Genomic DNA, 10,946 nt, shown 5'->3' with positions numbered 1-10,946 from the left:
CCATTTGAAACAAAGACTGATGAAGCACCCAACCATTTTGACTGTTATGTAACAGCATGATTACAGCATGTCTAAAATATTTGACAACGAATTGTGGTCTCTGATCTTGTTCAGGAACAAGAAGTTATCAAATTTAAGAAGCTTGTCATATATATTACTAGAATTATACATTACAAATCATATACACATACATTTATAATCTAGAAAATTAATAATCCAGGCATTAATGTTCTAAAATAAAAGTTTTGATTCTGAAGAAGGCTCGAAGCACTGAGTCGAAAGCTCAATAAAAATCATTTTTTAAAATCCGGAGAAACTTTTATTTTACAACATACATCTATATACATTTATAAAATAAACACAATGAAACGCGTGTGCTGATTGGTATAGAGCTGTGTTTCCATTTACCTGTACAAAGCACATCTAAGCTCAACCAATTAAATCAATCTTAACAATCAGTCGGTCAATGAGAATTCGAAAATCGATCATCAATATATTTTTGGAGGAAAAGTTAAAATATTTGTCTGTTTCTCATTGTTTTATTTAATAAAAGAAATAAAAGATGTTTGCAGGTGCAACCCTTGACCTTCGGTCTCCATTTTGCATTGATCTGCTCTCGAGTTCTCCCAAAGGTCTCCTCGGTTTCCATAAGCCTGTGTAAACACAGTAAACACTTTTATTTCTTAAATAAACTATCAAATCATACACCTTACGAGAAGAAATATAGCATTTCTTCATCAACTTAGCTAATAATATGATATTTCAGTCTTTTTGAAAAGTTGATAAAAATGAAATAAATTCTATGAGCGATAGACTTGAATGAAAAAATTTAATTATAATATTAGTTCACTGTACAGCCATTATGAGATAAAAACACGAGAAATTAAAAAACAAATAAAAATGAGAAAGGACTGTGTATTTACGAAAAAATTTGACAACACATCTCTTCAAGTTTTTTATGGAGGAATCTTGCAAATCTCTGGATACACAGGTTGTTGCAAACGTTGGTATTTTACTTTCAATGGAGTAGAATGCATATATCCTCTTCCTGTTTATGGGATATTTCTCATGGAATCTACAAGCTTAGAAAGTATCCTGTGAAATCATCACATTGAAGGATATGGTAACAAAATCTATAAAGGAAAAGTGCAAGTTGGTTTCTGGGTTGGAAATTGTCCATCTTTAGGTTACGCAAATGCACACACTGGGTGGAATACAGTTTCTTGTATAGTTATTAAAGAGGTTCCTCCTCCAAAAGACAAATTTTACCCTTTTCACGTTTTTATTCGACTCTTTTTTGTATCAAAGTTTCTGTTTCGTGTATTATAAGAGATGTGTATTGCAAGACATGAGGTAATTTAGTTACCTAACATTACCGAGCTAATTTAGTCAACTATTTACTCGTCGCTCGCAAATAATTAAAAATTTTACATTCCATATTACAGTAAATGAATTATTCTTAAAGCGACTTACCAAATATTTATTTGTTTTGAGTAGCTCCTCACATCGATTGTGATTGTGATCACGTTGTTGGGGTTTAAATATCTAGTTGAAATTCCAAGTTTCTGTCTTTTTTAAAATATTTTTTCATGGTAATAACAAAAGATAAAAACTTTAGATAGAGCCCTCAAAACAAATTACAAAGTGAAAAACTGTAAGAGTATAATTTAATGTGACGTTTTATGTTTATTCAAGATATCTTCAGACAATAATGAATAGTTTTACATGCACAGGACAATGTTTTGATAGGTAATTATATAGGCATAAGGTGTAAGATTCGACTTTTCCAGCTGAACGTATCGAAAATACCAAACATCTTGGTTAAAAATTTGAGCCAAGAAAGAATTCCATGCGGAGGCAACATATTCCTGGTTATTTTGAGAAGTTAATTTTAATTAGTTAATGTTAATGTTATTTAAAGTTAATGTTATTATAATTAGTTTCATACATTGACATGCATTTTGACGATTTGACAATGTTTCCTTGTCGAAAAGTCATTTTTGTCGATGAAGAAACGTTGGCTACGTTGCCTCAAAAAATTTCAGCTCAGCAAGCGTCGAAAAACTTACCTGTGATGAAAAAATTTAATTGCTAGAGAAAAAAATATACCTGTGACTAAAAATTCTTATGTCTAAAGTAAAAATTTTCCAACAATATTTCCTTGTTAAATTATTGTTTATTCGACTTTATATATATATAGCTAGCTATGTACTTCTTTTTAATTTTTTGAGGATTTAAATCAGTTTTCAAGGAAATATTTTATTATTTAGTCTAATAATTGTGACGTCATTTGACTCTGACTGTCATGAAGAGCGAACCAAAATGAGGCTAGCATTCTTTTCAACACAAAGAAATCGTTCTGCAGAAAAAATTATATATTGTAACTATTACAAAAATACTTTGGAAATAGTGAGATATGTTGATGATGTTGTATAATGCTTAATTTAGAACCAATAAAAGATCTCAGTGCTCTTATTAACGATTGATTTCTGATGATTTTGTCAGTTCGATCCGTGTTGCAAATTTTTACTTAATTCTGCAATATTTAATAAAATTTTTGTTTTTGGAGAAAGGAAACGATTTTTGTTGACTTCTCTTAATGAGAAATTGTAAAGTGATGGTATCAAGTTAATACCGTCGTTTGGAAATGTCAAACAAACCTCGTATCTACACATGGAAAGAACGGAAATAAAATATTTCAAATACAATTGGAAAGGTAGGAGACTCCGAATAAAATCTGTTTAAGCTTGCCTCGGTTTGCAGTTTAAAATGGTGTTTTGTTCCATGTTGTTAAAAAAAGTAATTTAAACAAAAATTTTCATAATCCAACGTAAAACAGGAAGCAAAAATACCATACTTATCACATTAAATTTGCATTGATAGGAACATCAGTTGCACGAAAGAGACAATAAAACTGAGAGAATTTCTTGTCATTAACTTGTGCACACATTCAAACATTATTGCTTAACTTAAACTCTTTTCAAAAGCAACATCAATTGCACACTTACATTTTTTACTGCAAGTAAATGAGCAATAAAACAGAATGCAGGTATGATCAAGGTAAAACTAATGTTACTAATGTTATGAACATGTTGTACTTGTAATTCTCCACAAATTTGCAGCTAGGAGCTTGCTAGAATTATTGCATAGCAACATATAAATCCGTAAGGAAAAAATATTGTAATAATCCATATATGTGAGATAAAAACATCTCAAAACTCAAGAAAAAGTTTAATTTGAGGCGATCACGTGATCAGACCAAAGTTTGCAAGCTGACATCATGAAAATAATTCAAGAGCACAAGACAATAAATGAAGCATAGACAGAAGGAAGCAAAGAAAGAGAGTGTTTTAAGATTTGGTGTGTCTCAATGCTTTCAAAAATTTTATTTTCTATGGCGACTTAGAGTTGCTTAATAACTTTTCTACACAACGTAACGTCTTTTGTGGTTTGATCTATGTAAAAACAAATCCATTTGATGGTCTTGATTCTACATTGTTTGCTGGCTGTTGCTACGTGCGCAACATGTTTTCTTGTTTGGGTGATTCGTTGACTCTGCATAACTTCTTTTTTACTTCTTTGTGTGCATCATACATGTATGCCATCGCAATTTCATCTGTTGTTTAGCGTCTTCATTAATTCTTGCAAGCGTCTTTGATGTTTGGGGTCTTCATCGACTCGTGGACTTAAGCTAACTCGAAACTATATAGCTAACATTCATCACATTCAGTTAACTACGTATTACTTACAAAATCAAAAAAAATAAAAAACAATTTATTTCCTTTATCAACCCTTTACATCCTTCACAATAGGCAAAGACTCCCAAATTCAGTTCGTTTTAACTTGACAAAATTGTAATGCAATGTTACAGGCTCAACTAACAACCACTCATTCATTACATTTTATCGTGAGCTAAGAATGCTAGAACTCAGGCTTTTTTCAATGCTACATGGAGATGACGTAATCTTTAGTAACACGGCCTAAGAGAGTCAGAGCAAAAGCACGGTGTACTTTTTGCTGAAACGTGACGTACTGAGGGATTCAATTTACCACGGGCGGAGAGGGAGGCTGAGCCTGTAGACGTTCACCAGTTAGAATAGTAGATTTAAAACACATACAGCAAAAGAACAATAATTAAATATTAATGTTCTCTTTGATAATGCGGCATGCGACACGGGACGCAGGTTAAACCAACTCATGAAATATTTTAAAGAAGCTTTGCCAAAATTACACTGGCGCAGCAAAATATTTAGTTATTAATTTTACTGTTTCTACATCTCGTATTAAGACATCATTCAAAATTTGTAAAACGTTCATAATCCATAATCTTAACATGTATTTGTGTAAATCGTTTTATGAATGAAAACCTTTATAGGTATGTCATTTACACTTAGTCCGGTTATACACGTACATACTATTGTATACTGACGTACATAAAGAGTGCACAATACTGTTTCTAGAATTATCCACAAAAAATCAAAGGAAATAGCCAATCTTAGTTTTAAACATACGCGTAATTAAAACCACGCACTTGACTTTATTAGTTACGCAAATGCACTTAAGTTTAAGTACAGTTTCAGGTACGTTATCCGTGTGGCATAACTGCACCTAGTTAACTAGAACATAAATGCCTCGAATCATAAGTGTAAAAATATAATTCACAAAAAAACACATCGTGGTTGCAATATTCACTCTCACTTGGCAGTAACATGGAAAAAGTAATTAACGGAATCAACGCTAAACTACACAATACCTACTGTACAACAGGTATCTCGAATTTCGACATCCAAATCGAGGAAAAAGGTTTTTTTCTCTTTTTTTAAATGTGGAAATATATATATGTATGTGTGCATGTATGTATGTATGTATGTCATTCCAGGCATGAAAATTAAGCTACCAATGAAACTGCACGCTTTTAGTTATAATTTCAAACCGGGTTTTCTTTTGACTGCAACGTGTCAAACTAAAGAGCCTGTTCATTTATTTAAAAATGTGACTCGTGAACGCTCAAGAAGGAAGCTAAACTTGTAGGTTTTCTTCAAGAGACAACTACAGTTTGAAAATTATGGGTGTTAGTGTAATGACGACAACTTAAAAATGGCAAACGTGTGCAAATTGGCAGATTTTACATTTGATGTCAAGTAAGGTTTGAAAACCAGGCCGAAAATTGAAGAGGGATTGTTATGTACATAGTATACGTATGTCAGAGCGCTGAATTTCCAATTTATTCGATCATCAAGTGTCTTCGCCTGTTTAACTTACTGTTAAAAGCGGAATAATGGCGAGTGATACGAACTCAACACTTGACGTAACTGCGACAGATATGCGAAACAAGGAAATTGAATTCATCAGGACATATTTCAATAGTGTTGGACAACAAGAGAATTATTTGCTGGCAGAATATGAAGGAGGTGCTGAAAGTTTGGAGAGGATCTTAGAATCTTACGCTTTGTTATCGTCGACGTCATTTGTTTGTTCACAAACGCACAACAAACGCAAAGACCACAAACGCTTTTCAATAAATGGTAAGGAAACAGTGCATAGCATCAAAAAGTACGGCACTGCAAAAATACAATATGTAACGGAAAAAAGTGTTCATTGGAGTTTACATTACAAATTTTTAATTTATGCTAATTATTACAAAAGTACTAACGGACCTAAGCATCATCTCTACGTGTTTTTATAGCTCCACCTGTTTTCGAAGATAATAAAGGCAATGTACCAATTGCGATTTTCCATTTACAATAGAAAGCACAGAAACTAGGCAATGCATACATGGATCAGAAAAGGTCAGATTTCAAACGCTGTATTACAACGAGATAGATTAAACAGTTATCACATTTTTAATCAACAGGCGAAGCAAAATGACCATTTTTAGGACTCGCGAGGAGGAGCAAATAAACAAAAAAATCTGCTGAGCACAATTACGGCACCAAAACATATTAAAACTTGCAGAACAGTCCAAAATTTAGCTGCCCAGCAACAATCCAGATTCGTGAAATAAGAGTTTTTAAGGACTACTATCTTGACAAGACTCTTTATCCAACAGCGAACAGCTTGAAAAAAGCGAAAAAAACCGTTTTAGATAAACTATAAGCAGACATTTCTAGGACTCCAAACAATATGAACACCTCATCAAAGTGCTACGTGAAATTACCTTTAGTAATAGAGTAATAAGTAAAATTCACGAGCTTGTCAGTAAGAACGTTACTCAACCCTTTGTTTCCAAGTTGAGCCTTGTTCGAAATCAGGCATTCACTGTCAACGAACTAAAACCTTTGAAAGAAGCGCTTGACTACGCAAATAAACTGCACGAAATCTTAAATCAAAATTGCCCAGTCATTGAAGGTTTCCCAATTGGAAATAGTCCAACAAAAAAGCGCTTGAAAGTAACAAGTGTGGAGTATCATCAAGTATTTCATAAAAAATTGCCTCTTCGTTGCAAAAAGAAGCATGCTAATAACTATATCACAACAATGATCCCAGACATAAGTTAAAAGCGCGCTGTATCATCAAACAAGGTGAGATAATTTTCATTTTCGCAACCTCGATTGACGAGCTCTTTTTACAAATTATAATTTTCACTCACAATTTACGTTCCAAAATGCACTTGAAGAGCCAGTTGAGCAAGAATTGTTGTATGAGAGTGAAACAGAGGAAATCCAGGCATCACAAGAAAGCACTGAAGCACCGACAATCAACAACTTGGAACATCAAGAAAGGTCAGTGATTCATTGCAAAACGAGCTGAAATTGTGAATGTATCTTGATGCACTATGTTTTTAAATAATATAGCACCTACACTGATACTTGCAAACAGTTGACATACAATTCATTGTTTCTGACTCCAAGGCAAGGAATAAATGCCTTTATAGAAAGACAGTGTCTTGGCGATACTGTGCTGGAATTTGGTCCTGTGAATGCATCAACAGTAGATCTTTGGTCACTTGTCATTTCAAAAGATATAACTGAAAAAGAATTAAAAATTATTGAAAAAGAAGTTACCACATTCAAACCTGGTTGGCTGACTGACTATGTAAGAGAAAAAAAGCGTCTAATATAGTCTTCTTATTCATCATTATAAGTCATTGTTTATAACCATGAGTGCTATGTACACGTAAAACTGGCGAGGAAATCTCTTAAAACTATGCTTTCTTTTGATTTTAGGTAATTGACGCTTTTTTGTGGAGTTTGACTGAAAACTAAACTACTGTTCTTGCAGCAGAATCATTTATTTCAGAGAGATTGTTAAAAACAACTCAAGCACAAGACGCACATGGGCTAATAGATCTTTTCACCAAACCAAAATTATCCTTTTTCCAATCAACATCCATGAAATTCAATGGACACTACTGGTAAGTATTTGAGCTAATCAATGAAGGCAATAAAAAAATATAGACATGCATTATATACATACTTAGCCCACATCAGTCCACATATTAACATGCAAAAATTAGTATCTATAGAAACATTAACTAATTTAATTTCTTAATTAACAAAGAGAAAATTTTTAACTAAATGCAACAGTAATTTTGTGTAATATAGGCTATAGATAAGTTCTCAAAAACAAGACTCTACTTGACCAACTTGGAGGAAGTGCAGACAAAAAGACACCTGATACACAGATGATGTATCATATAAACAAACAAAGTGGTCATTGTTAATCACTGCTTTAGTGCTTTGGTAGATGTAAAAATAGGTTGGAACTCAAACTCATGGCAATGTTTTGAGCCACTCCATTGTAAACAGGAAGATATGTATAACTGTGGAGTGTACATATGCTTGGTAAGCTTGAAATAGCCTAACTTTACTTGAATAGCCATTTTACAAACATTATTATTCAGTAACTGCTCATTTCGCATTAGTTTGCTTGATGTCTAGCCCTTGGCTTAGACTATCAAAAACCAGCAAACATGGAGACTGAGAGAAAACAGATCCTTTCAACATTACTTGGGTCTTGCTATGATGATATTACATGTTAAGGCATAAATAACATTTAGTTCAATATTTTTATATGGAATTCATTATGAATATATGACAATGAAGACTGGCTGCATTGTGATCAATGTGGTCAATTTTTTCATGCAAGTTGCCTAAATGTTGACTTTGCCATAACCTTGTCAACACATTTTAGATGCAGATAAAATTATTATCAATATTATATGACATGCAACAAAATCATTGTTATGGTATCAATACAAGTTGTGCAATTAAAATGAGTGCTTCAAAATATAGTAATTTGTGAATGATAAATACTTTAATTTAAGGTAAAATGAACTGGAAGATTTAATTGATTCGGTACAATTGTGCTTGCCACTAATTGAATCTCACACATGCAATGAATAGTTTGAAACTGTTGATGAAAATGTTACAATAAACCACAAGTTTTACAAATATATCTGAAATAAAATGGATTATTCCTATTTCTTACCTTTGTGATGATTCTTCTGGCCAAAAATTTTCAAAAATTCATGTAAATGCGTCTACATGATTACTCTGATACGAATTTCAAAAGCAAACTCAAAGTTGAATGAACTTTTGAGAGATAGTCCCACTTGTCCCACATCTCCTATGTAATCGATTCACGGACTTCGAAACTATATAGCAAACATTCATCACATTTCAGTTAACTTCGTATTACTTACAAAATCAAAATAAATAAAAAACAATTTAATTCCTTTATCAACCCTTTACATCCTTCACAATAAACAAAGACTCTAAAGTCAGTTCGTTTTAACTTGACAAAATTGTAATGCATTGTTACAGGCTCAACTAACAACCACTCATTCATTACATATTATCGTGAGCTAAGATTACTAGAACTCAGGCTTTTTTCAATGCCACATGGAGATGACGTAATCTTTAGTAACCCTGCCTAAGAGAGTCAGAACCAAAGCACTGTGTACTTTTCACTCAAACGTGACGTACTGACCTCTTGCTCACAAACGTAAAATACATGCACTAAAAAACGCGAAATTCATTTCAATCATTTAGAGTTTATGTTCCGTATTCATATATGTAGCGAAATCATCCCTACAACGCTCAGTATTGGTATTTTTTCCTAGTTTGATATTTTCAGCTTGAATATCATTGCTATTTCTTTTACACACAAATTTTATTCAAATTTTAGGCCGTATTCTGTATCAAGAAAATGTGCTAAAAAATGATTTCTAAATGCCGAAATTCATGACTACATAAAAATCACAGAAAACTACTTATTTTTACTGACTGAATATGATTTAAGTTGTTTGCATCTCTTGAAATTGCAATCTTTGGTGTTTCAGTACTCCAAAGTTTCATAATATTCGTTTAAAGTTTTACCTGTCGCCATCTTGTTTTATTTGTGAAACTGCTGATAATATAGCAAAAATTGCGGGTGCACTGTACATGATAGTAGTTGCTATCATGTAATAGCATTTATGACCTATTATTATGTTATATTATATTATATTACTAAGCATTCCATATTTTTATATTTTAACTTTAAAATCCATTTTGCAATGTCATTACTAATTAGGACATTATCTAGAAGCTTGCTTGCATGCTTGCTTGCATGCGCTAGAAGCTTGCTTACATGCGTAAACATATTTTAGAACCCCAACCGCATTGTTGTTATTGTGGTTAACTATATCTTGCTGTAACATACTGTATTGCGTATGGGATGTAGGTCACAAAACCACAATACTTCCCATTAGATATATATATATGAGTAGTTTACACCACTGAGTACAACCTACGAGGACAACCTACGAGCACAAGCTACGAGGAGATAAACTTAGGAGGCATAGCCTACCGAAGTAGGTTGACAAGCTATAATCTACCAGACAACTATCTTGGCTTTTGTGCCATAACTATCTTTTGGCTTTTGTGCCTTTAATCAATTTGGAAAACTATTGTGAGTCATTGTTGGACTCACGAACGCTCAAGAATAAAGACTTACGGTTGTACTCAGACAGAGGAGATAAGTTTTACTCATACTTATTGATATTATTATTAAGACACTTATCCACTTTAATATTTACGCGTTGATTAATAAATTGTTTGATAAATATAACTGGTTCACACTATCTTTGTTGCGTGTGGAAATAGAACCAAAATTAATAGTTATTCTTTCGGGACCACGCACGTAACTTGCACAATGATCAAAACAACAAAAAGGCGAGCTTGCAGGGATGTGTAATCCATTTTAAAGGTGAAAATGGGCCATTGACTGATTTTACCGAGACATCTTTGAAAAAAGTTTTACATTGTCACGAGCCTTGGTTACTATACAATGGTGAGCAGAGAGACATCGCTGAAAAGAACAAAAATTTGATGAAAAAAATTCAGTCCATGAAAAGTCCTTTGGCTGAGTACCGTGGAGAGTTAAAGTACCATAGAAATTGCTATGGAAGATTTATAGCTAAACATATCATTTCAAATTAACTTAGAAAAATTGATCCTTAATCATTATTTAGCACCGTTCTTTTGAATATGAGCCAGCAAATTTAGCGAATTTCACACAAAACAATAAGGCGGATATAGAAAATAAATGTCGAATTTTTGATGGCTCTAGCTCTCTTGATTGCAAGTTTTCGGGATGTAAACAGGCAGATTTATATTAAGTGAGTACATATCAGTACATCTATGTTGTTTTTACTTAGTCATGAATTTCTGCATCTCAACCTGAACAATAATCCACTATAGAATACGGCCTATTTTAGTAATTGATATTAATTTGTCGTTGGAAAATTTGATCAATTTCTTAACATTTGTGGCATCAGTCTAGACACTCGTCTTCCAAACATTTATCAGTGTACTACAGGTACTCTTGGTAGTAGCTTTAAATGAAAATTACAGCCATTAAAGTTTAAGCATATTGTAGTGCGGAGATGGTGTTATTGTGTTGGTGAAAATAGCAGAATTAGCAAAAATCAGAGCAGTCGTTTAACTTACAAATAAGTAAGT

General features: G+C 32.8%; 1 protein-coding gene and 1 long non-coding RNA gene across 4 annotated transcripts in view; one reads left to right on the top strand and one right to left on the bottom strand.

The window, feature by feature from the left end:
- Positions 1-9,914, bottom strand: part of LOC124440088 — a 13,569-nt gene extending 3,655 nt beyond the window's left edge. The window contains exons 1-3 of one of the 2 annotated variants that reach the window (XR_006946545.1): positions 9,730-9,914; positions 7,272-7,280; positions 2,992-3,003 (exon numbers count right to left, since the gene is read on the bottom strand). This is a non-coding gene — a long non-coding RNA (uncharacterized LOC124440088). Of the gene's footprint in view, positions 1-2,991; positions 3,004-7,271; positions 7,281-8,693; positions 8,697-9,717 lie in introns of both variants that reach the window. The other variant, XR_006946546.1, reaches the window with a different exon arrangement.
- Positions 4,927-7,456, top strand: LOC124440084. 2 transcript variants are annotated; one of them, XM_046990415.1, is made up of 4 exons: positions 4,927-5,525; positions 6,617-6,722; positions 6,795-7,035; positions 7,167-7,456. In XM_046990415.1, the coding sequence occupies exons 1-4, from the start codon at positions 5,279-5,281 to the stop codon at positions 7,203-7,205; spliced, it is 633 nt and encodes a 210-aa protein (XP_046846371.1). In that variant the 5' UTR covers positions 4,927-5,278; the 3' UTR covers positions 7,206-7,456. The 2 variants fall into 2 exon arrangements, 1 of the variants encoding a protein (XP_046846371.1); XR_006946540.1 differs by lacking the exon at positions 4,927-5,525 and adding an exon at positions 6,024-6,521 and having other exon boundaries at positions 6,617-7,035.
- Positions 9,915-10,946: the final 1,032 nt, after the last annotated feature.

This window comes from Xenia sp. Carnegie-2017, unplaced genomic scaffold (assembly GCF_021976095.1).
Source record: "Xenia sp. Carnegie-2017 unplaced genomic scaffold, XeniaSp_v1 HiC_scaffold_2, whole genome shotgun sequence".
In the NCBI taxonomy this organism is placed as follows: domain Eukaryota; kingdom Metazoa; phylum Cnidaria; class Anthozoa; order Malacalcyonacea; family Xeniidae; genus Xenia; species Xenia sp. Carnegie-2017.
The sequence above is the reverse complement of the archived record's forward strand: the minus strand, read 5'-3'. Positions and strand labels throughout refer to the sequence as shown.

Coding starts and splice junctions, on each gene's coding strand:
- LOC124440084 (XM_046990415.1), top strand. CDS start 5,279: ATGGCGAGTGATACGAACTCAACACTTGACGTAACTGCGACAGATATG. Junction 5,526..6,616: donor CAAACGCTTTTCAATAAATG/GTAAGGAAACAG, acceptor ATGCACTTGAAG/AGCCAGTTGAGCAAGAATTG. Junction 6,723..6,794: donor AACTTGGAACATCAAGAAAG/GTCAGTGATTCA, acceptor TAAATAATATAG/CACCTACACTGATACTTGCA.